Source organism: Castanea sativa, chromosome 4 (genome assembly GCF_040712315.1).
Source record: "Castanea sativa cultivar Marrone di Chiusa Pesio chromosome 4, ASM4071231v1".
In the NCBI taxonomy this organism is placed as follows: domain Eukaryota; kingdom Viridiplantae; phylum Streptophyta; class Magnoliopsida; order Fagales; family Fagaceae; genus Castanea; species Castanea sativa.
The window spans coordinates 43,424,188-43,451,507 of NC_134016.1; the positions used below are offsets into that span (position 1 = coordinate 43,424,188).

The 27,320-nt window shown below is 34.2% G+C and overlaps 1 protein-coding gene across 1 annotated transcript; it reads left to right on the forward strand.

The window, feature by feature from the left end:
- Window positions 1–5,907: 5,907 nt before the first annotated feature.
- On the forward strand, window positions 5,908–15,324 carry LOC142632968 (uncharacterized). The gene is made up of 13 exons (XM_075807277.1): window positions 5,908–6,263; window positions 6,743–6,890; window positions 7,331–7,467; window positions 7,787–7,988; window positions 8,262–8,524; window positions 9,011–9,125; window positions 9,345–9,567; window positions 9,798–9,940; window positions 10,069–10,235; window positions 12,422–12,685; window positions 12,779–12,813; window positions 13,064–13,395; window positions 14,693–15,324. The coding sequence occupies exons 1-13, from the start codon at window positions 6,024–6,026 to the stop codon at window positions 15,322–15,324; spliced, it is 2,901 nt and encodes a 966-aa protein (XP_075663392.1). The 5' UTR covers window positions 5,908–6,023.
- The last annotated feature ends 11,996 nt before the right edge of the window (window positions 15,325–27,320 follow it).

Below are 27,320 nucleotides of genomic sequence, written 5' to 3' on the forward strand. Positions count from 1 at the left end.
ATAATTATTTTATTTTTATACTTTAAAAAAAAAATTATTCTGAGATTGAAATTTGCTTTTTTTTCAACTCTCAAATCTCAAAACCATTGAACGGTATAGGCATCAAATGCAATACCTCTTATCTCAGTTAGGGGTTATTGCTGACCTGGTCAGTCTGTATTTTTATCTAACTTCTTGTTGTCTTTCTATTATTTTGGACTGATATCTAATGACGTCAGCATGATGATGTCAGCAAGCTGCCGTTGTAGTCCGGACCTAATAATTTTTCCAATGAATAAAGAAAACAGGGCTCTACTAGATTGGATGTTGTCAATGGCATGCACGTGGAAATGTTTCTTCTATCAAATGTAAAAAAGAGGTGTAAAAAAAAAAGTTTTTGGGAGAGTAGTTTGAGTTATGTTGTTTAAGTGTTTTTGATATACGTATGGGTAAAAAATTATGTGAAAATATATGTAATATTGTTTAAAATGTGTAGAAATGTGTTATAACTATGCTGCCAAACAGACCCAAAAACACTCAGAGCTTTATTATTAATTTTCAAGGCCAGAAACGTGCAAAATAAAAGGGATAGTGACGCTAATGACATTCATATATTAGTATGTGTATAATAAAAAAAAATATGTAAAATATACTTAGAATAATACATAATTGTCAAAATTTACAAGTTTATTATAATAACCATGTAAATTTATACGGATACTATTTATTTTGCATTTAGTTGTTTATTTTTTTTTCTTTACTTTATCTTGACGATGAAAGAAAAGTGCAAATTCTAGTTGTTATGTGTGAAAAAGAAAAACAATTAAAAACAAAAAAAGAAGAAAAATTGATATTTTAATGAAATGTAGTATAAAATAGATAATCTAATATGAGGTGTTTTAAAAAAGTGAGTGTGTAAAATAGAAAAAGTAGATTCTTATACTAAAATAGATTGAATTTTTCACATGAATTAATGCGAATGCTCTAACAACCAAGGGAAACCTAAAAAACAAAAAACGAAGAAAGTTTCTTATATGCCCTACCTGAGTTGGAATTGTGTCCAGTGCATTAGCTATACTGAACACATTAAGATACAGACACGTGTCCAAAATCTGTATCCCATCATTTTCATTGCACTGCCCTTTATCTATATCACTTTTTAATTCTTATTTAATATTATCATTTAATATGTGTAGCTAGACAATAATATGATGCTAAAAAGTAAAAACACAAGCTTGGAAGAAGTAATGAAACTATGGACCATTAATATGTCCTTGGCAATTAAAAACATAATAAAGATATCATTTTTTTTTTCTTCCTTGATACCAATAATCTAAGTAGATAGTACTTAGATGCTGTTCCTTAGATTCGCCTCTTAAAATTTAGTCATATGACTTTTTTCTCATAGGATGAAAGTGTATTTTTAGTTAAGTACTATCAGGATTGGCCTAAGGCCCTACCACAAAAACAAAAAACAAAAAAATACCCTTAGAGAAATCCTCCTGCACTGTCAAAGGCCCAAAATCATATATATATTAGTGCTTGTGCACTTAAAACAAATAGTGATGCAAAGAATACCACAAATTTTACTATAAGCTTACAAATTGGCATGTTTCAGATCACAAAAAAAAGTAATTTAAACATAGTTATTGTCACATCATATTGTGAACATTTTGTAATACTTTTATTGCATTTTTTCTTTTCATTTCTATCAAGACTCCCAAAATATGAGGCCAATAGAAACCTAACTCAATTGAAAGCCTAAAATGTTCCAAGAAAATGTTGAAAATGTGTTAAATCATCAATTATATATTAATCTCCCATATTAGGTTGAGACTTTAATTTTTGTGAACTTATCCTACAAAGACACACACCAAATAACATCTATCTCTCTCTCTCTTAAAAACAAGATATAAAATTTAGATTACAACTTTACTTAACTATGCATCGTTATATATCCAAAATAAAATATCTTTTTTAATCATAATATTTTTTTATTAAAATTTATGGTTCAACTATGATATTCAATTCTCTATATGAAATTAACATTAGTTTAATTGGTATTATTCATCAATATGTATTGAATTAACCTTGATTTAATTAGTATTAAACATTTTTGTTTAATTAATAATTACATATAATATGCCCCACATAAATTTTTCTCCTTAAGTCCCAAATTATGTGGGGCCGCCTCTGAGTACTGTCACATGGCTGAATTTTGCCTAAGTTTATTTATTTATTTTGAGAAAGAATTGTTAATCCAAATTCCAAATGCACCATTCATATTGGCATATACCTTATGCTTTCGGAAATTGTTGAAAATATTTCTTGCTCTTTACTTTTTGTCTCAAATTTTGTTTGCCAATAATTTTTTTTATCGTTAAATAAACTATTTTTTTCTAACATGTTTAACATATCATGTTATGCTTACTTCTTTTGGCAATATAAAATTAACTCAGTAAGTGAATCAAGCAGGCACACCTTTTTTGGAGCTCAGTAATATGTTTGCAATCCTGCCCACCATTCAAGAGGATGTACCTAGCGGAAATTATATAAGCTTGATCAAATTTTACAATCCCAAGACAAGTTTTTGATAATCACAATCCCAAGAAATTTAATTGAACTTCTAGTGATTGGTTTTATATTTAAATGTTCTAAGAGCAACCACATCAGTAGTTGCAAATTTTCCTTCTATTTTGCACAAAAAAACCTACTTTTTCTATTTTACGCATCCAATTTTACAAAACACCTACATCAGTTTATCTATTCTACACATTTATTTAATAAAATATTTATTTTTTTACAATCTTTTTATTATTCTCTCCTTCACTGCCTTCTCTCTCACAGACCCAACACTCTCTCAAAAACCCAACACACAAAGGAAAGCAGCAGTTGTTTTCGTCGGTGTGCGTGCTCCGTTGTTTTCGTTGGCGTCCGGTTTCGGCAGTTCGATGATCGAAACAGAGAGAAAACTGGATTGGTCTTCTTATGCTCCTCTTAGTACTGAAGATCCAAGTCCTTCAAGCCTTTTTTGTTGTTAATTTTCTTTATTTCTTGTTTGGTTGGTGAGAAAGTGGTGGAAAAGAGTAGAAATAGAAGGAAAGACGATTGGCAACCAAAAATCTGTTGATATTCTCTGTGTTTGGTTAATTTTCTTTATTTCTTGTTTTCTTTGTGTTTTTCTCGGCAGCCAATCAAATCTTGTGTAATACTAATTTCTTGTTTTACTTGATTTTGGAAGAAATTTTTTGATGTGATGTTCATTGTTGATGCATGGTGTGGCATTCTCTGATGATCGGTGGCAATGAGAGTGAGGTGAGAGTGAGAGCAACTAGAAAGACAGAGAGAAGGAGAGAGAAAAAACTAATAAAATAATAAATGCAAGTACTACAGTAACCGTGCATATATGCACTGTTACTGGAGCAATTGTGCATAAATGCACAATTTTACACCTACTGATGTAGGTTTTTTTTTTTGGCTCAAAATGTGTAAAATGAGCACCTTTTTCCATTTTGCACAACTTTGCATCAATTGATGCAATTGCTCTAAGCATGTTATGTCATGTAGAGTTAATCCACTAATCAATCTTATCTCATTATCTTTTTCTTTTTTTTTTTGCCCAAAAAAAAAAAGGGTCTTATCTCATTTTCAAGTTTCAACACTGTGTTGGTGGGAATACGAATTAAGCTGGATACTGCCTTGAGCCCCTTAAGTAATAGGAAGTGTTTGTTGCACACGTGTTTACTAATTGTCTATAGCCAAGAACGCCACTAAATGCTTCTTTCCTATCTTTTACATGTCTGTTTAGAAAAATTTGCTAAATAGCACATGGTCAAACTTATTTAGTTATGTAGCATGTTTTTTGAAACTCGAGTTTGTCAAACTTGAGTTCCAATGAAACTCAAGTTTGCGAAACTCAAGTTCCAAGTATTATAACATAATTAAGCACACACCCATTAAACTTAAGCCTTTTGGGTTAAAGTGTATCTCTATATATTATATTAATTACTCAAGAAAGCTCCCCAAAGGTGTTTATTTCCCCAATAATTGGAACTCGAGTTTGACAAACTTAAGTTCCAAAAAACATGTTAACATAACTAAATAAGTTTGACTTAGTGCCTTTTTCAAATTTTTTCATAAAATTATACTATTTGGCAAAAAATGCTTGTCTGTCTTCCCTCTTCATTTTATATTGAGTCTACTAACAAATCCTCTCTCTCTCTCTCTCTCTCTCTCTCTCTCTCTCTCTCTCTCTCTCTCTCTCTCTCTATATATATATATATATATATATATATATATATATATATATATGAAAGCCTTTAACTTGTAGTTGTATTAGCTCATACAAAAATTGTATTAGCTTGTACAAAAATTAATGCCTAAGTTAGTGAAAGCTTGGATTTGTGTTAAAAACACAAGAGCTGTTTAGACCCTAAAATTAAAAAATACAGCTCGGTTGATTTTACTCTAACTTAAACTAAGTGCGGAATAGAGTAAATGAATGCGGAATAAAGTAAATGCGAGCGAACAAACCATACAACTACTCTAAGCCATATTCAACAAATTACAGTAGTAAAATGAAAGCTAAAAAAGTAAGGAAGAGAGATGCAAACACAAGATAACACGCCAATGTGTTATCGAAGAGGAAATTGAAGAACTCGGCGAAAAACCTCTCCGCCGCCCTCTAAACGGTAAATCGATCCACTAGACAATAAGTTGGGATACACGAATAGTAAAAGACCCTCCAAGCTTAATCTATCCAATGCACCTAAGCCCTCCAAGCTCCTACTCCAACAAGGCTTCACAGAACTGTGTCTTGTCTAGTTTTTTAGATCCCGCAATGCGTTTGATTGCATCCGCCAAAACTTGACTTCTTCCAATACTTCCCAGTAGCACCAAAAACTCATTAGACACTCAGTATGGGTGTGGTAAGTATTTGGACTATCAACCTCTCAAGGATTTAGAATTGAAGAGGTAGGAGTAGAGAAAAACCACAATAGATGGTGTATAGAATTGTGGATATGACAATCTCACACTCTCAAGGGTTTGAGGTTAGGGTTTTCTCTTCTGAAAAGCTCTCTACTCAATATGTGAGTAATGATGGTATATATAGTGTGCATGAGGATGTAGTGGAGCAGATAGGACAAAATAGCAAAACAGACTGTTTTTTGGGTATCTCGCAAGAAGGCCTTACCCGCGAGACACTCGTGAAAACCAGTTGTTACCATCTGTCATGACTCTTCGCATTCCAGTCATGTGCAAGGAACATGCATCACTTTGCAGGATGCTTAGCCGCGAGCTACCCGCGAAAACTCTTCTGTCTTCAAATGCTTGAGTCTTCACACTCTCTCTCTATCACACAACCCTTACAATTTAATCCCACAATAAATACAGGGTATAAAAGATTGAATAAAATTACAATCAAATTTGGCACGGAATTAAAGCCAACACAAAATAGTTGTAAATCACAACTTTACAGTTAGTATAACAACCTATTTTTTCTTATTTTACATATTTACTTTTCAAAATACCTTACATTATATTATATATATATACACTATATTTCATTGCAATATCATTTTTCTTATTTTTTAAAATGATTTCTCTTTTTTCACATGCAATAACAACCATCCACTCTTTTTCTTCATTCTTAGAATATGTAAAGAAAGAATTAAAAACTAAATACAAAATAAGTAGTATCAATGTAAATTTATTAGCAATTATGTATTTTCCTCAACTTTGCGTGGCCAAAAGTGGGTTAATTAGTTGGCTTAAATATGGTCGTTTTTACATTATATAAGCGTTGATGCAAGTGCTGTTAGTCTCATATGCACTATCCTTAAGTCATCTTCTTATGTCACTCTCTTACCTCAGCAACCACTAAGTCAATCCTTAACTCTACTAGTCATTGTATAATCTATTTTCTATCCAACTAATCTCATTTACAACACTCTTTCCATACAATTACCTGCTCTCACTATTCAAATTTGTTTTCACAAGCCCCACAAATGTGTTTCTTTTGGTTATAAATTGTTGGCCTTTGCATGTCTCAGACTTCAATTATGGTTTACTCCCAAATGGGCTTGCTCAAGCTTCCATTGGTGGTTTTACTTTGCTCAGTTTTTTCTCTTTTGAGTTTCATAGCACTCTGTGATACCTCAGAGCTCACTGTGAAGTTCTTGGAGACTCCCCATGCATTCTCAAATCTCAGCTCAACCAAATTCGTCTTTGAAGTTCTTGTGGGTGGGAGTGGCACTTGCATCAATTGTAATATCACTTGCAAGGTACGTTAAACTCTGGTAATAATTTGAGCTAGTTTTACTAGGCTTTTGTTTTGGGTACTCTGCTCTCTCTCTTTCTCCCTCACCAGTTTATATGTTTCATGGATCTTAAGTTAATGTAAGGGAGTTGATTGATCTAAAAAAGTAATTAGCACGTCTTTCCATTCTATAAGGATGTAATGAGCTTGAATTTTCTTTTAGAGTTTAGACTAATCAAGAAAACCATTTGGAATTCAGTTTATTCATTTGTACATATTTTTGTATTTTTCTTTAGTTGATAAGATTATTATTATAATGAATTATTACTCATATTCATCCTGGTGCCAAGCTAAATTATTGGAATTTTTTTTTGCTTTGTGTATGTGTTTTGCTTTCCAACTCAATGGTAAGTGGGAAGTCAAGAAGCTGCATCATGGTTTTATTTATTGGGAAAACTTTGGCTTGTTCCACAAAATAATATGTTAATAAACTTGTTGTTGCAGTTAGATGATGGCTTTGGCCGCATTAATGCTTCTCAATGTGAAAATGGGACGGTTTTGTGTGAAGGATTGCAGGATGGAAATCATAAATTTGAGGTTTGCCCCAACGGGACTCAAGGAGTTGGCTGCAGTAGCTATTACTGGACTGTTGGTTAAGATCCTTCCTTTTACTCTTTTTCTAATTGCTATTATATTTTCTTCAATTACCACTCAACTTCAAATAAGACCTTCTTGCTTGAAAGTCTTCAACAGCTATGTATATGAGGAAATGTTTTGCCTCCCATGAGCTTATATTGTGTTCTTTAGTACCCAATTTCTAATGTGTTCAATTATTCTGAAAATGGGCTCTACAAAACCCATCTACTCAAATTTCAAATTTCTATGAAATGCATAGATTTTACCTTACTATTCTTATTTTTGAAGACTTAAACACACCCCACATTGAAGGTTAGTTTGACACTTTATCAAGCTTGCTGAAACCAAACCGAGTCTATGATGTTAACAATCCAATTTAGATTTTCTGGCAATCAAGTTGACTTATATTTTGTCTATACCCATAGCTGATTCATATTATATACCTTAATTTTGCAGATACTGTCCCGCCAACGGCAAATATCTCAGCCTCTACACCTTTCACAAATGCTCTGAATGTTTCTATAAATATATCTTTCAGTGAACCCTGTACTGGTGGAGGAGGCTTTGCATGTTCGTCTGTGAATGCCTGCAATGTGAGTAGGAGGCTAACAAACACGTAAAAAGCCTCTAAATTGATTTTATGCTCTCTCCTTGGTTCTTGCATTATTATAGTGTTTCAGAATTGTGGTTTTTTGGTAAATTTTTTCTCAACCTTGCTATTATTGAAGAATGGCTTTAGTTGAATGACTGAAAAATGTCTTGGAATTCCTCATATGGAATTGTCCACCATGTTAATTAAGTAGATATGTAAATTGAATTCCATAATCTAGGTTCTCTGACTACTTATGCTGTCTAGACTGAATAATAAACCGAATTCTAACATTTTCATCTCTTTTGGAAAACTCTTTACAGCTTTTGGTCTATGATGCTGGCCAAGTCATACCAACCTCGCTCAAAACTCTACAGCCAAACCTCCAATATTCTGTCCTTGTGGATTTATCATCCCCTGCTCAGTATGGGCGAGTGACTTTGGTAATGGATAAGAATTTTTGTACTGACAGTGCAGGGAACAAATTTGAAAGAAACAAGAATTCTAATTTCACTCTGCATTTCGGTGAGTCTAGTTTTTATTGCCATAGGATTTTTTTTTCCCAATAGGAAATATGTATCATTATTTTCAGGAAGAGTTGTAAGTGCAATGTCCTTTCATTGCTATTCTTGTTTTTATCTAACTAATGCCTTGAGCTTTACTTATTGGCAATTTGTATCATATTTAAATTGAATAATCTGGACTGTTTATGTGACTGTCCTTGTCTGATTTGATTGATTAGTTGATTGTTGTTGTTGTCAATGTGTTATTTACATGCTCTGTTCATTAATTCTACAGATAGACGAAGTCTCAACTTAACTACTCACGTTCCTAAAAGGCAACTTCAACTTAATGGTGAAACTATACTGGTGCGAGCAACCAATAACTATAAGAAACTAAGGGTCTGTTTAACCTTTCCAGAGCCTGTTCTCAACACATCTGAAGAAATTAAAAATTCTCTCAAAGCGGAAATTTTATATTCTCTCCGAATGAGTCAGGGCTCAATTCTTGATCTCGTTGACACTAAAAAATATGAAGGGCCTAGCAGATTTGAATTTAAGGTCAGATGGTTCTCACAATCTAATTTTATTTTTTCAGCCATGAGAGTAGAAGTTGGTTCATAGGTTAGGAGCCTGTTTAGTTGTCCTCTGAATTTGGAATGGCTCATTTATATTTTGTCCTATGTAATGCACAACATCTTGAATTGGGTCACTTAGAAACATTGGAACCATTAATTGTACTGAGAAAATAAATCATCTTCAAAAAAATTTCATGGTTGCACATCTTGAACTTCCCCCTAATATAAAATGCAAAAGTGTATTGATTATCACAGTCATTATTGTACATCAACCATACATACTACTAGTTTCACGTTTTAAATGTGGACATCCTTAACAAATATGCTATCGCATGTGAAATTGTGGATGTAGTGTATACAGAGTGTACATTAATGTGTGTGTGAGAACATTTACTGCTATTTATATCTCTAGGACCTATGTTTCTCATATACCTTTTATTTTTTACTCATTTATACTCTCTCCTTTCAGGTTGCTACATATATAAATGACACGATTGTTGTCTATGTAAGCATTGATACAAACTCTATAATAAACAGACAAGGGACTTCAATTTCCCCAGTTGAACCATTTGCTTTCATATATGGTACGATTGATAATAGTTTACAAGCATTACAAAGAGAAAATAAATAATTTGTTTGTGGAATCAAAATTCCGTTTCAATATATATATATATATATATATATATATATATATATATGCAATTAGGAGTATGAAAAAAAGATTATATGCAATTAGGAAACTTTATATTTAAATATCTATTTGTTGGGTGTTTCCTCCTGATAGTTATAAATGTGACTTTCAGATTTTGTGAAGCCTGCTGTAACGTTGAGTATGCTACCTTCCGAATCTTTGAGGCCTACTGTAACATTGAGTACACTACCTTCTGAATCTTTGAGGCCTGTTGTAAATACATCATCCTGTAATTGGACAAGAGAAGGCGACATTTTTGTGTTGATAAAATTCGTGAAGCCTGTATTTGGCTTTAGCTATTCTAATATATCAATCACAGGAGGGAAATTACAGTGGCAAGTCATTTCTGGTTATCTTCGTGTTTGTATCTATACATATTAACCCTTACATGAACAAGACATCACATAAATAATTCACCCACACACAAATAAGAAACCATGACGATGACCTTTCTACTCACCATTTGGGTTCTTGATGGAAATAATATTTCAATTAGTATGTCATATTTACTCTTTAACAATTTTCATTTTTGTTCCTTTCTAATGATAATCATTAACATTTTCAGCTTTATAGAAGTACGTAATCACAAATATATTGTAGTGATAAAAGCAGACCAAGAAATTGTATCTGTCAATGTTCCCGCAAACATAACTGGGGATGCTGCTGGAAACAAAAATCAGCCTTCCAATGTTCTACAAGTAATGCACCGTAAGGATTCTTACTCGTTTCTCTTGTTGTCAGCTCAATTGTAGTCTAACATCTAAGCTCTAAATGGCATTTCTTATCCCATTGATTTTCTCATTTATTTAATGATGTAAGGTTTAAAAAATATACAGGTTCTGTGCCGAAAATATCTCCTGTGTTTTATGGATCTACAACTGGCTCATTTGTGGTGATGGTTACTGCTGCTGGGCTGCTTACGGTTTCGATAGCAAGCCTTAACTCCATTGGGGCATTTTCAAGTCCTTTTCCTTCTCTATCTCAGTCTCAGAGTAATCTTTTTGTATGATATCTACTTCATTTTCTCATTAATTGATTATTTAGTTATAGCATGATAATGATCTATACGGACAATTTTACACCGTGTTAGAAACACAACAGTAAATAAACTGACTTTTTTATTTTATTTTTTATAATCATAAATTGACATTAATTCTGTGGCTGGATGTTATAAAAAGGGAAGAGAAAAATCTTACAAATCTTTGAAGTTGAAGCATGTAAAGTTGTGATTTTCAATTCATGTCCATTGGCTTTAATTTGGTGTCAAATTTGATTGTAATTTATTCAATCATTTACCTTTATTTTTTGGGATTAAATGGAATGGCTCCATGTGCAAATTGGTGAAGAACTATGAAACAGAGGATTTCGTGATTGACTCATGATTGGTGCAACTTGCAAAAGGTCACGTGAGAAGCATATGTTGGAGGTTCAAATGACTCTAGTGTCAAAGGCATTTTGCGAGTGGCTTTTGACTTGGTTAACTTGTGACTTGACTCACGAGATGCACGAACAACTGTTTATGTTTGTTTCCATCATTTCTTTACCCACACTTATGAAATTGTAAGAAGAGTTTCAGAGAAAAAAAACCCTAAAATCCATTTGAGAGTTAGAGATGGTAACCTAACAATCATTTATACATTTCTCTTAGTTTTCTTCAATCTCTTCTCTCTCTAATTCTATATCCCTTGAGAGGTTCTTAGCCAAAACACAAACTACACCTATTCAAAGTGTTGTGAGTTGATTTGGAGCAATTGGGAAGCATTAGGTTTGTGCCAATCTTTGATGGATGCAATTGGTGACAATTGCAGGATTTGGAAAGTTAGTGAAGATAAGGCTTGGCGAAACCTATTGGTAGCTAGGACTTGGAAGGTCAAAGTACAAAAGGTAGTCTAGGTTTGTGGGGTCTATTTGTTATCCTTGTACTCCAACTAATTTACTAATGGATCAATTTAGCTTGTTGGGCCGTAGAGGTTTTTGCGCCGGGTTCTCTAGCTTTGTTCTTTGATTGTAAATCATGGTATTATCTTGTGTTTGTTTCTCTCTTCTGTTACTACTTAAACTTTTTACTTAATTGGTAATTATGTATGCCCATGCACTATTAGTAGTCCCAGTGATTGCACATTTATTACTCTTATTTTGCATTGTTTAGAGTAGATTAAAAGTAATCTAGCTGTAATTTAAAAATTGGGATCTAAACTACCTCTAGTATTTATATTGGTGAGCTTTCAAAACAAAATTTTTGAATGATGAAAAACAATCGTGACCTCAAAAAAAGTTCTGATAGCATGTCGATGTGCAGCTTTCTTAACTTTCTTGGGACACCTTAGTGTCTCTGCAAAGCATTTCATTTATGGTAAAACAAGATCTTTCTTATGTACAATTTAATTTGCTTATTTTTTCTTTGTGGCTGATCCAGTGTTTTCCAAGGTTTGAACCAGAAGTCAATCAAACTGTACCTAGCAGGTCATTTATATGTAGCCTCTAGACAATTAGTCAAATAATTAAAAATAATTAGAAATACTGTGAAACAAATTAACCCTCTTCCTCTGGATCCGATAGAAATTAATACACCTAGAATAATTTTCCTTGATTTTTATACATATAGAGGACATTTGGATTGCGCATTTGCGCGTCCACGTCTAAGTTTTTTTTTTTTTTTTTTTTTTTCACTCGCGTCTATCACTGTTCATTGGCCGTGAACAATAATTTTAGGCCAATGAACCGTAATTTTTGGCATAAACAGTGTTTTTTACACATTTAAAAATTATTTTACTACAGTATTTTCAGTTTTTAATTTTTAACAATAAGTTCTATCTAAACAGACTCATATTTTAATATATAACTGAACTCTCTAAAATTTTGGATGGTTTTGAGCCTTTTGAGTTTTGACCATGTTGTCTGACTTCTTGAACCAATGGCCTAACTGTGAAGCCTGTGGAGCCTATTGGCACTTCTTCCAAAGATGGAAAACTAGGATTGACCTCTTCAGAGTGGGATTTTGTGGGCTGGGGTTTTATTACATTATTGGCATAAAGTGTAGAACTTATCAAACCTTATATATGGTTCTTGGCAGACAGATTAGAGTAACCTACTATCACTTAAAGTATCTGATACATAACTTATCAAACCTTATGAACTGCATCATTCTAGTAGAACTAACTAGCATTTTTCCTTTTCTCTTTCATACAGAGAATTGCATGCCATCTTCAGGTTATTGCATTATCTGGATGGTTGGCAGTGAGACTGCCAGTGGAGTATTATGAATTGACAAGGGGTTTGCGATGGAGCATTCCCTACTTAAGTCTTCCATGGGAAAGGGAAACTGGGCACACCCGTTTGGTCATGGGGAACTCGAGCCTCCCTGTCAACATACACACGTCTAAAAATTCAAAATCGGATTTCATGAAGATCATGTCTGCGCTGGTTGGAAAGGATTATGAATCACCAGCTGAGGTCTGAAACCTCTACTTTTTCTATGACTTGTTTTTGAATTCTTTAATCTTAAAATGAGTAAATTTGTTGATAGAATGCATTGTACACCTGCAGACAGAACATCTTGAATCTGCTCTTGATCCAAATGGGTAAGTTACGAGGACTCTTACTTCTATTTATTACATGAACTTGCATATGGATTTTAGAGACAAAACAAATGGAGAAAATATTCAATACAGATTTATTTTATTTTATTTTTGGGCTTGAAAATATTCAATATAAAGCGGAAAAACTATGAAAGCCACAATTTTTTTATAAGACTAAAAAAAAACTGTTGAATTTAATTTAAATATTTGCAAGTTATCAGTGTAATATCTTACTAGATTTTGTCTCATGTAGGTGGAGTGCTTTTGGTAGAAACATGTTCTGGTTAGCCATAATTGGTGGCAGTTTCATAAACGTGCATGCTTTACTCCTCCTCATCCTAAATTTGAAGAAGAAAAATCCTAAAGAGCAGAGGGATGATGGAGTACAAAAGAAAAATTCTGAAGGGCAGAGGGATGGTGGAGTACTGAAGAAAAATTCTGAAGAGCAGAGGGATGATGTAGAACTGAAGAAAAATTCTGAAGAGCAGAGTGATGATGGAGTACTCACATCCACAAGATTTGAAATAATCATTGTAAATCTTGGGATAACTAGTATTTGTCAGGCCTCTGCTGCTATAATTAGAGGTAACTTGACAGTTTGTTTCCTTCCCCACAAATGAATCCATATCTATGCATTTATCATGCCAAATCTGCTTTTCAAAAGATAATTATGCTGCTTTCCCTTTCTCTCTCACCTTTTTCTTTTTTAATTGCAAACCCCATATTAGTATCTTTCAGCTCTCTACTTATATTGAATTCTTTAATCAACGAATTTTCTAATTCTCTCTCTTTTTTTTCTTTTTTCTTTTTTACAAAAAAGATAGATAATTCTCATTATGATAGGCCATAGAATGAGCTTTTTTTTTTTTTTTTTTAAATGAAATCTTTTCTACTCTACTTTCCAAATATGCAGTGGAATTGTGACTATGTTCCTGTGGTTTTCATATATGTCTTATGGACTTAATAATTATCATATAGCTGGGCACCAGAGCTAGTCTACACTGTCTTATCTCCTCACATATTTAAGAATTGCAATGAAGTTGATGTTTCACACTGTTTGGACATTAACTCAATTCACTTCTCTATGCATGTCAACCATTATAGCATAGTTATCTAACTGCACCATATCAGAGTTATGAGTGTATCTAGAACCAAGATTCACAATTTTTTGCACGTTTACATGCTCTTCGACTGGCGGCTCCCCTTGTATGTCAGGTGGTCCCAGGACCACCCTCACTTGCCAATTTTTTTTTTTATAAAAATTTATATAAATAATTAGTTTAAACTAATTTGTTCTGTGGCCACCCTAACTTGAAAAAAAATGCATATATATACTTTAAAAAATTATATACTAAATTAACCTATTTTGACCATCTTAATAAAATGTTAAACACCTAATTTGAGAATCACAAAAATTTGAGTTCAACAAAAATAATAGTAATGTTATATCTATAATATTTTCACAATAAATATTATGTGGCAAGTTGTTACTAATTTTAATATGAACTCAACATTGACATGTTTTACCTACCAATAACATCTTGTTGCATAAGATTTGTTATGAAATTATTGTAATCACTTTATTATTCTCATTTAAGTATTTTCAATTTTCAATTTCCACTTTATTTCTTATTAGTTTTTTTTTTTTCTTTCACTTTGTCAATACAAAAAAATTGTAATATTTCTTGTATTCGTGTGTGTGTGTGTTTTTTTTTTTTTTTTGATATTCAAGTTGTCTTGTTATTAGATTTTGTATAATTTAAATTTCTTATTGATCCTCTTAACAAAATTTCTAGAGAATCTTTGTCATTGGTTTTAATGCTAAGAACTTCAAGCACAGAACTATATGTGGCTTAATCATTTCTCACTTTTGTGAATTAAGGAGGAACGGCATTGGGGATTGCTGTTGGCGTTCTGCTTCTGGGTGTTGTGTCTTTTCTACTGCTGGCCTTGCTCTTGTTCCTCTCTATAGGTATTACATTTGCAAGGCTACTTAAATACGAGGAAGTTCATCAAAAGGGTCAGGGTTTTCACTGGTGTCAAAAAATATTCCGAGTATTTTTGGTTTCTGTTGAGGAAGACAAGTGGACACGGAAAAAAAAATATGTAACCATTTTAGGGTCTCTATATGAAGATTATAGAGGCCCTCCAAAGTCCAAGCTCTCACAGAATTCTGGGGGCAGTTCCCATACACAAGCTGAAGCGCCTTTGTCTGTTATCCAAAAGCCAACGTCCAAGCTCTCACAGAATTCTGGGGGCAGTTCCCATACACAAGCTGAAGCGCCTTTGTCTGTTATCCAAAAGCCAACGTCCAAGCTCTGCGTCCACCTGCAGGGGGCAGCCCCCATACACAAGCCGAAGCGCTTTGTCCGTTATCCAAAAGCCAACGTCCATGCTCTCGCTGCACTCAGGGGGCGGGGCTCTCTATACACGAAGTGCGCCTTGTCCGTTATCCAAAAGCCAACGTCCAAGCTCTCAAGCTGTACCCGGGGGCAGCTCCCATACACAAGCTGAAGCGCCTTTGTCTGTTATCCAAAAGCCAACGTCCAAGCTCTCACAATCTCATAAGCCGAAGCGCCTTTGTCTCCAACGTCCATGCTTGCTCAGCCAAGCGCCTTTGTCCGTTATCCAAAAGCCAACGTCCAAGCTCTGCAGACTTTCCGCCGCCCATACACAAGCTGAAGCGCCTTTGTCTGTTATCCAAAAGCTATGTGGAGAACTCAGAATATACTACCCATTGCTTGAGTCCGTGAGACGTGTTTTGCTAGCGACTATGGCTGGTTTCTATAAGGACAACTCGTCTTCTAAGATTCCTCCCACATTCTCTTTATGCATCAATTGTTTTCATCTCTTCTTCCTTGTTCTCGAGAAGCCATTTACTAAGAAAAACATTCAGTTGCTTGAGATCACGGCAGTTTCCAGTGAAGCATGTATATCGGCTATTATATTTGTTCTTGCAAAGAAGGAATTGTCAGACAAGGATGAGAAAAAATTTGGAATTCTCATGCTTATACTTGTCCTAGTGGGAATTTTACCACAGATAATGAATGAATTGTATGATTTGTACAAACAGATAAAGCAGCTGGACTTTGAGAACAATTTCTTACCCGGTTTGAAAAGAGCTTTAACTGGATTAACTTGGTTTTTCAGCAGGCGCAGGCCCCTAGTTCTAGCTCTACCTCTACCTCTACCTCTACCTCTAAAGGATAATACAGCTGCCTCTACCTCTACCTCTAATCAAGTCAAATCTCCAAATCAAGATTGAACAAAAATTCACCAGTCCTTCGGCTGAAAGTAACAGGAACTCTAGGAGTAGGAACAGGAAGAAGAATTCTTGGAGTAGGAACTTGAACAACTGTTCCAGAAAAATCATGGTTGAACCAACACCACTCTTTGATTTATTAGGTGCTATCTTTAGTTGCTTAGTTGTTACATATTAGGATAGACTTTATCCTTTTATCCTTAGCATTGTCTTAGCTTATCATTTGTTTTAGTTCACCTCAGCTTTATCTCATTGTTGAGTTACGTTTTTAAGCATGTAAGGCGTCTGTAAAAGCCTATGAACAATTATAATAGATTATTATCAGAATGTATATGAGAAAAATCAAGCTTATGGAATTTCTTCTTTGACGTTTACTTGCTTTCCATATTTCTCTCTTTTGTCACCACCTCCCCACGTGGGAAAAACAGTGCAGCTTGCGGCAGAGGGGGTTGTAACAAATGCTAGCTTTGTAGCTTTAGCAAGGATGAAAGTGGGAGCCCTATTTTAAATACATCTTCTGATTTCAAGTCAAAACCAAACGGCTTGTCCAAAGATTTAGAAGCCATTTATGCATTCAAGCGAAAGTTAATGATTCACAGAATACGTTATTTAGATTACTGGTTTCATTACAGTTACTTTACTCATCTTCCAACAGCTGATGCAGTGCTAGCTCCACTACTTTTTGAGAAGTAATGAGACATGGGTGATTGCTTAGGACTCTGGAGATGGGGTTGTAATCCTTTTATTTCTAAGCTGTGACCCATTTGTAATTTGTTGGGCCCATAGTAGTAAAATTTTGTCTCTTTTGAATAGCCATGAAAGTTAGAATTATAAAAAAATTATTTGAAGTAAAATTGGAACTTGTTTGTGTTTAGTTGTACGTGCATATGTGCAAGCATCAAATGTTTTTAGCTGTGAGAACTGCAAATTAACATGTATTATCTAGGGAAATCAACTTTGCTTCAAATCAGATCTAAAAGCTTTTTTTTTTTTGGATTGACCAATTGTAGCTTGATTATCATTCTTGTTTTTTCTGGTTAGATCTAGGGTCCGTTTGGATAGAGCTTATTGCTGAAAACTGAAAACTAAAAACTGAAAACACTGTAGCAAAATAATTTTTAAATATGTGAATAGTATCGAGGAACCCATTTTTAATAAAAAAAATTCTGTAAAGTGAAGTTTGTGGGTCCCATGAATAGTACATGGGACCCACAAATGTGCTGAAAGTCAACAAAATGCGGCTACTGTTCATGCACAATAACATGAACAGTAGCCTTGTCCCCCCTGACCCGTGCTGCAGCAGCAGAAGAAGAAAAAAAAAAAAAAAAAAACAGAAAACTCAGACGCAGACGCAGCAAACGCTGTATCCAAACCAAGCCCTAGTTGGAAGTTTTCTTTACTTTTCTTTTTTTTTTTTTTTGGGAAGAATTTGAAGGGGAGGGGAGAAGAGGGTTTCTACTTATAATAATAATAATAATAATAATAATAATAATAATAATAATAAATTTTCAAATTTGTTCTTATGAATTATGATGTCAAATTATATATTTATTTAAATTAAACAAAAACTTATAATTTGTTAATTTATATTATGTCTTATCATTATCCTATTACCATTTTATTTTCTAAAAAAACTAAACTTAATGAAGGGATACCTATTCCCTTTTAAAATGATGTAGAATAGACATGTCACACCCCAAACCTAGAAGGGTTCAAAGTATGAAAAATCAAGCCTTCAAGAGGGACTGTAGGAGATTTTTTTTTCTTTCCACTTGATAAAGTAAATAAATATATTAATCTATCCACAATATCAGTCAGAGCTCTATAACACATTCACAAACAATTCAAACTACAAATCAAGTGTCTCCAAATATACATAAAAATCCAAAGCTCCAAATAAATAAACACAAAGTCATGATCCTCTCTATAAGATACATAACCTCAATAGAAAATCTAAGCCTACCACGCCCAAGGCTAACAAACCCCAAGAGCCCAACCTCTAGGAGAATTAGCTATGGCCTTGATAAATTTTGTAAGTTGAGTCACCAACAATTTATAGCACAAATCTCCCACTTAGCATAGTACTCCAATCACCACCGATAAACTAAGCTCCATGTCCAACTTATAGTTAATTTATCTGTAAAATTGTTAGAGAGTGGGATGACCTGAAACCCAGTAAGTAGCATAATTAAGGAGGATGACAGTAATGCAAGTCTCGTGATAATTAGCACATCTAGCTAATTAAGTGGAAATTCCCAAAGTAATCACCGGCTAATTATCATGAGACTTGCATTTCCCTCACTCTCATTAATTATGCTACTTACTAGGCTTTAGGTCATCCCACATCATGGCACAATGGTAAAACATAAAAAGCTCACAGATTACATGAAATCAAAACATAGTTTATTTCCAAGTAGTTTCACAAAACCTTTTAATATCAAAAGATATTCACAAGCTTCTCAAAGCCTTCAAAATCATTTCTTGTTAAGAACATTTTATATCAATTTTCCCAATTGTCAAAGCATCTTTAAATTTTGCAAATAGTGCAATAAATCCATAAAATCCATTCTCAAGAATTTAATCAAAGATGTTAGTCTTTTCCATGCTAACAAATCATGCATTTCTCCATATGCAATAAGAAATATGATTCACTTTTAAATGCTTCATGCGTTTTCCATAAATGATTAACAATAATAGTACACATAGTACGTTTTAGGAAAACCATAAATAATATTCCAAAATGGGTTTAACCATAAAATACTTTAGTGCAATAATGATTCTTTTTTTAAAATCTCATTAAGAAACCACTTACCTCAGTAGTCCAATCCAAATTTTACCTCAACCGGGCACCGTATTCAACCAATCAAGTTACTAAGTCCATCACCAAGTACCTTGGAACCTAGAAACACAAGTATCAAGCCTATTAATAACAAGGCCTACTTCAAATTACACTATCATATTTGTCTCTGTAATAGGAAATGATTCCCTCAAAAATCAAACTTAAGGCCCTAAAGCCTAACTTGACCATCCTAAGACAAGTACCCCTACCCAAACGGGAACCAAGCAAGCATACAAGAAACTCATAAGGCTATAACACAACCAAAACCTTTTATTTCCCTACCACAACCACAAGTCAAGCAAATGCAACCTCATAACTCATTGAGGTCATTCGTCAAACACTTGACATGCCTACGTCATTTAAACAATTCTATAGTTACATTTTCATCTACTATCCACATAGCGACAATCATTTTTGCATGTCACAAAACCACTCAAAGACGAAAAGAAACCCACTTTTAAAATCAACTAAATTTTTAAATTTAAGTTTATCACAAAAAAAATTTTTAAAAATTTAGAATCACAAGAACAACAAAAACCATATGGTCTTTCAAGAAAACCCAACCCTCAAATTTAGTTTTCAAAACCTCCTTATCATTCATCAAAATAAATGGCTAAGCATCAAACTAATGTTATGAAAATATCACACAAAACCCAAACCCATAGATGCCATGAATTAAAACTCACAACACATAACTTGAGATTTTCGGCCATCCATCCAAGACCACCTTCCATGTTAAATTAAACAAAACTCGAAGTAGTACTATTAACTAAAAATTACTTGGATCCACCATTAATAACAAACATGCATATTTAAACTAAACTATCAAAAGAACATGAAAATTACTGTTGTTTTTATGATGGCCAAGTAAACAGGGAAAAATATAGAGCCTTCATATGAGATTGCAAGGAGGAAACCACCAAGAGAGAAAGGTGGAGATGGCTATGGAGTGTGTCGGCTACTAAAGGAGGAAGGGAAAGAGAAAATTAAGAGCTGGAGAAAGAAGAATAAGATGAGAGAGGTGGAGGGGACTACCGTATGGTGATAAGATTGGGGGGTGGGGTGGGGTGTTGTGGAACAATATGGACCACTTGTCCACTTGAAATATCTTAATGGGAGAAATTTACAAAAATATTCTCCCTTAAAATATATTGCCAAACTTTTTTTTATTATTTGTTTGGGGGGTGTTACAAAACAACACAAGTCTTCTATGAGTAGCAAGAGTGCCAGAAATCACGATGCAAGATCAAAAGGGTGTCAATATAACTCATGGGGGTGACGATCTCAAAATTGCTTGAAATTTGGAGGGCTAAAGGGAAATAGTCTTTTGATTATGACTCGAGACTGTGCCTTAAGGGTCACCCTAATTTTGGCAAATTCCTCTTTTATGGCATCAGAAACAGTTATTTTGCCCTTTTTAGTAGTATTTGTTTAGCTAAAAGTTAAAATAAGGTCTCGTTTTTTTGAGACGTCCATTAAAAGCTGTAGTTTTAATTTCTGTGATTATCTTAATTTAGTTATTTTTGGTAAAATTTACTATTTTGCCACCTAATTACATGATTAGCGCAAGTTTGGATTTTTCTGGGTGTTTTCCTAACCGCCCTAGGTTTTCATTTAATACTTAAACACATTGTAGTCTCGAAGATAATTTAGTTTTCAGATTAATAAAAATTCAAACTTTGTCTATTGTTTCTCTTTGGTGGATTCTAGGACCCTATCACCTCGTGGATTCAAGAAAGCACTCGTGAATTCAAGATTTTCATTCAGAAATTAACGTGTTTAGTTCCTTTTCCATGCAAAAATAAATGTGTTTGTTTTCTTGTAGCTACAACGATACCATAAAACATCCAAAAAAGGGAAAGGGATTACCATTTGCTCCACTCTAATTCCTTTTGTTCTCATTCCCCCTCAAGCACACCATTAAGGATGAGCTATGGGTATACGACTATGGAATATACATGCAATGCTTAAGGAGAAAAAGAAGAAGAAGGGAATAATCCTAATGTAAGACATATGACAATAGAAATCTAACCATATTTAAGATTCCACATTAAATATACAAATTCTCTTCCCATTTAAAGTCTATTGACTCATGTTTAGCATCTCTCAAAATGCATTTCATAGCTTATTAGAAAGTGAAATGCAATTTTGCATTATTCATTTCCTTGAGTCAAAATGGAAATCCCTAAAACCAATTATTCTCATTTTTCATTCACATATTATTCCTATCCTCTATTAACATATGAATTCTCTCTGTCTCTCTTTCGTTTCTTCTCATAGTCTCTATCTCTTTGAGTTCCTACGCAACTTTTGGTTTGTCATTAGGCAACGAATTTGGAAGATGTGGCATTGTCCACAAAGCTCAAACCAATGTCATTAGAGAGCTCAAGCTTAGAGAAGGCAAAGTAGAGTGATAAACATGCTTGACCCAAAGGCGGAGAGTTCATGGCAGAGCAAGTTAGTCCGATGCATAGGAAGGCGCAAAAGGCTAGGATGACAATTAGGACATGGGTTGTGATTACAATGGGTTGGAGGGTTGTGATTGGGGCTTGAAATTGCAATTGGAACTCAAACCATTGCTTTCCTATTGTTATGAGAATTTGTTGTTGTTGTTTAAGAATGAGACTTTTTTTGTGCCATCATTGCAATAGAATGGTCAAATAAGTCACTTTAGAAAGTGAATTCTTTATTCGTGCATAGATTTTCAAATGGTAGAAACTGTGGATAATTGTAGAGAATTACAAGAAACTAGTCAAATTTTTGTATAGAAAATCGGGGAAATTTTTTTTTTAAGGGTAAATTATAACTTATTCTCCTGCGGTTTGACTGAAATTTAAGTTGCTTGCCTGTAGTTTGAAATTTAATACTTTACCAACTTGAGGTTAGCTTAGTTAGTGTTCCGTAACCCACTTCTATTAAAAACAGAGTTAAATATGAAATTTTGCTCCATTTTTATGTCTTTCTCCTACAAAAACACAAAAAATATAAAAATACAAAATCAAATAAGATTATAAAAAATTAAAAAAAATTAAAAAAAAAAAAACTATCCAGCAAAATAATTGCATTATGGGATTTCAAACTATAGATAGACAACTTAAATTTCAGTCAAATCTTAAATGGATAAAGTGTCAAATTTTAAACCACAGGTAGGCAACTTAAATTTTGGCCGAACCACAAATGGGTAAGTTGTAACTTGCCATTTAAAAAAAAAAATTAGATACTTTTGTTAACATAAGAGGAAATTGTTACTAGTATATTCTTTATATATATATATATATATCTATATATATATATATAGAATTATTTGATTAAAAAATAAGATTTTTTGCTCATTTTGAATAGCCATGAAATTCACACTACCTTCAATGTTTTGCATTCATTAGTTTTAAAGACTTCAGTAGTTTCCCAGTTTCCCTTAGTGCAGGAGGGAATTTGCAGAGTAGCAGTGTGAGGGGGTTGTATATAGTAAGGTAGCCAACGTTTAGAAGGATTAATTAAAATAGCATCTCAAGTTTTAGAAACTTGAGATCCATATAAAACTCGAGTTTTAGAAACTCGCTTTGCACTTGTTGTGCACTTGCTGACTTGGATTAAAAAATGCCACATAGATCTCGAGTCTTAAAGACTCGATTTCTACAAAATAAAAACCAAGTCTTTAAGACTCGATTTGCTACGGGAAAATATTTTTATACTCATAGATATCGAGTATTAGAAACTCGATATTTAATTAAAATTTGCATAGAACTCGAGTCTTATAGACTCAAGTTCTACTAGGAAAAAATTTATAAACACAGATACACGCATCATCAAACACATTTCCAATTTTCACTCAGCACCCACTCTCTCACCCATACACGCAGGCTCACTAACTCACTGCCTCACTCACCCATAACTCTCACACCACATTACCTCTCACTCTAACTCACCACATTGCCTCTCTCACTGCTCTTCCCTCTCAACAAATTCATATCTCAAGTAAGGGTTTTTTAATTTGATTGTCATTGTAGTTGGGTATTAGTTGTTGTTGGGTGTGGGTTAAAGAATTTGACTATTTATTTTGTAGATAGTGAACATAACTTAGTTAAAATTGGTAATATTTTGAATTATAGAACTTTTTTTTGTTAGTGTTAATTTTTTGAGTATTTATTTGCATGGTTTTTGTTATCAAAATTTTATTCATCATTTTTAGGCTCTTATTTTTATCATGATCTTACAAGTTTTTTTACTTTATTCATCATTGTTTTGGGTACGAAATGGGTAGTGAATGAATTGTAATGAATGGGTATGTAATCATGCCCTTTGAATGGGTATGAAATGGGTATGTAATGAAATGAGTGACTTACTCATGCCCTTCAAATGAATTGTAATGAAATGGGTATGTAATTTATGCCCTTTGAATGTGTAATGAAATGGCTTTTTTTGTATTGGGTATGAAATGGGTAGTCTTAGCATGATAGAAAAATGATTTGGCTATAAAATGTGTAACGAATGTGTAATGAAATTCATGCCCTTTGAATGAATTGGAATTTGTACTTTGTGTAATTTGACAAGATAAAATTTTTTTTAACCAACATAGTAACTTGACTCTGTTAAGGACATATTTATATAGTTGGCTAATCCTTTGACAAAACGCACTTTACTTGTATTTGGATAGATCTATGATATGTTTACTACTTCAAAGAACATATTGTTCAAGTCTAGTATTAGAGCCATGAAGATTGGACTAAGAAACAAGTAAAGAAATGGTGTTCACTAAAGCTGGACAGATATCTTGACAACTGCTCGACAGATAGCTATTTATCGAGGTTTAATGAGGCTCGACAGATACTATCTATCGAGGTATCTATCGAGGTTACAGAAATTTAGATTTCCAAATCTGATTTTCGGCTCATGCTTTGGTATTTGTGTAAGGTTTCTTTTCTCACAACCCTAGACATATATAAAGCTTATTTTAGAGGCCGTCACATAAGAGAATACAAGGAGAAAATATGCAAAAGGTGACCGACGCCTTATTCTCTCTAAAAGAAGTTATTGCGTCTTTGCGCCTTAAGGTTTTGTAACCAAGTGCTTCTTGATCTTCATTGTTGATGAAATGAAGAACTTTGCAACCAACATTCTTCTTCCTCAAGTTGGTGAGTAAGTCACGTACTGGGATTCGTGCAAAGGAGTTAGTCACGTATTGGGATCCGTGCATCAAAGGGTGGCGTTCGTATATTGAAGAGTTTAGAGGTTCTGAAGCGGTAGAAGGTTTTTGCTGTAAGTTCATCTACGGGGATTGTAGAGTCTAGGGATAAAGGTTTTGTACTAAATCTAAAACTTCTCTTTACTATAGTGGATTGCTTTTCAGGAAGATTTTCCCTCAGGTTTTTTACAGTGAAACTGGTTGGTTTCATTAGTTTTCTTAGGTCATCATATCTTGTCTTATTTACTTTTCCGCTGCATTTATATTTGACATGATATTGATGTTTGTTTGTTTGTTTTAACAAGTTTTATGCATAATAAATCTAATTAACAACTTGGGTTTAAAACTTGTTAATTGTATCAACCAGAGTCTAAATTTCCCAACAGACTCGAACAGGTTCACAATGACTGTAATTGATATAATCCTATACCATGGTGGTCCGCTTAAGAATGCCAATGCAGACAAGAGATTACCATTTGAAGGGCTGGGTATAAACATGTGTGTGAATCCTGCTGTGCACGACATACAAATTACTTATCGTATGCCACATGAAGTCTTCAAGAACAAGATTAATTACAAGTATATGGCGATAAAAGCAGAGAAACATGCAAAGATGATGTTTAACAAGTTGGAGAGAATACCCGAAGTAAATGGTATTCAGTTGTACAAATAGTTGGAGCTGTGTGCAGAAGTTGGTATGAAGGAATTCCAATAAACAACCACAAGTTTACAGGTTATAGTTCCGGATGCTCAATATGAGTATTCTACACATGTAGAGGATAATGTTCGTGATGATGATGACGACGATGATGATGACGACTATGTTGATGAGACTACTGCCATTAACGGTGAAGATTTTGTCAATAGAGATGAGTTTGAAGAGATGATTGAACAAGAGGACTTTGGAGACCTAGAGAGGGACATTGATGACGATGAGACATTGGACGGTAGTGAACCTAATGCAAACAATGTTATTAGTGTTCAAAACATTACGAACACAATCCCTACCTACGCACCTCCTGCCTTGTCATTTTCTGCAAATACTTAAGAAAATATGATTGATCCTTCACATATTGAGATATCATTTGTGTCTACTTGGAGACAGGGGATGAATTTGTGCAAATGGTTGACTTTGCCAATAAAGTAGACGTGCAGCGCGCATTAACAATTTGTGCTCTCAAGAAAAACAAACATTTTATGATTAGTAGGTTGACAAAGAAAAAACTTTGTACGAAATGCGTGGATGAGTCATGCAAGTGGTATGTCTGCGCAGTCATGAAGCCCGATCTCCACCGACTATGGATGGTCACTGTGTATGTTGGTCCTCACACGTGTATAACGATTGGGGTGCGAAATAATGATAGAATGATGGCTTGTAATTTTATTGCATCAAACATCCTTAAGAAGTTATGTGAGGATCACACTACCCCAATTAAGCATCTCATATCTATGATAGAGACGAAATATGAGGGTCATAAGTCTTCTTACTACAAGGTATGGGATGTGAAACAAAAGGCGATTGCAAAGATGTTTTGGAATTGGGAAGAGTCTTACCAAAAGTTGCTAATGGCATATATTGATTAGGATCCAACTACAAAGGTGTTCTTTCGTACCACAGACACTGGTGAAGATGACACCGTATTGTTGCATTATGTGTTTTGGTCTTTCGGTCCGTACACGGATGGATTCAAATATTGCAAACCGGTGATCAGTATTGATGGGACCCATCTATATGGTAAATATCAGGGAAAGTTGTTGGTCGCAATGGCAACCGACGCTAACAACAAGGTACTCCCTCTTGCCTTTGCTATTGTGGATTGTGAGTGAGGGTCCAAATTTGCTCCGCGTGGAAAATTTGTCCACGTAAGGGTATGCACAAAAACACTGAAATCGAGCTTTAGAAGCTTGAGTTCTAATATAATCTCGAGTTTTTAAAACTCGAGATGTTAGTTTCCAACTTTCTTTTTAAATCTGACAACTAACGGAAATTTTATATATTTAATGCTAAATGGAAAAAAAAAAAAAAAAAAAATTCTTAGTGCAGTCACTAGCTTCCCTTTATTGGCACCGTGGACTATATTTGCAAACATGTCAGCACACCAACCAATAGTCAACAAGGGACCATGGAGCTTGATCCCTTATTGCAACTTAAGTTAGGCTGCATTTGGTTGAATGTAAAATATTTTTGGGAAAGGAAAATAATTTCTAGTGTTTGGCGGCATTTAAAAAAATATTTTGAAAAATATTTTTTAGTGTTTGGTTGTGTTGTTGAAAATACTATAGAAAACACATTTTCTATTTATTGCTTACATTTTCTCACATATTCTCAGCTTCCAAACAAATATATAATATCATTTCTCAATGCATAAACACAATTTCTCAATACATAAACACAAAATTAACAAAACCAATAAAAAAAAATTCATCCAATCCGGTCAGAGAAGAACGAAGAGAGAGAGAGAGAGAAAGAGAGAGGCGACTGGGTTCGACGTTGAGGTAAGATCGCACAGTAGAGGTGAAGGCAAGATCGACGATGGTGATGGCGAAGGCAAAGGCAAGATCGGCGATGGCGAAGGCGAGATCGCGATTGGCAATGGCAAAGGCGAAGGCGCGGCGGAGACGAAGGCGCGAATCAGATCGGCGAAGGCGAAGGCGTGATCTCGCCAGTGCTGGGGTGCGACGAGATCGGTGCGATCTGGGGTTAGGGCCAGTGCTGGGGTGCAACTAGCTAGTGCTTGGTGCGATCTCTTCTTGATGTTTCTCTCTCTCTCTCTCTCTCTTCTATTTTCCTTGGGTGGAATCCATGTGAAGGTAAAATAAGACCTGAAATTATTTTATGCCCGAAATGCCTTATTTTATAGTCAACACGGAATACCAATTCCGTTTGACCTAATTTTCAGTACCTACCAAACACACACGCGGGTGTAAAAGCATTTCTGGAAATCCTTTGAAGCCAAAACAAACGCAGCCTTAGTTGAAAGCTTCACCAACCATATTTCATCCCTTTACCACATACTAACATTTAGGCGTCAAGGTTTATTGTTTTTACAAAACAAACTCATTAAAACACAAACTTAATTAGTTGTTTTTTTACGTCTATTCTCAGTTTTAAACTTAGCTTGAGCCTAATGAAACCTCTTAAATGGGTTTTTCATCTCTGAAGCACCAACGCGGATGGGAGGGTGCCGCACCGGAGTCCAACACGGCCCGACGCGGGGTGCGGTGTC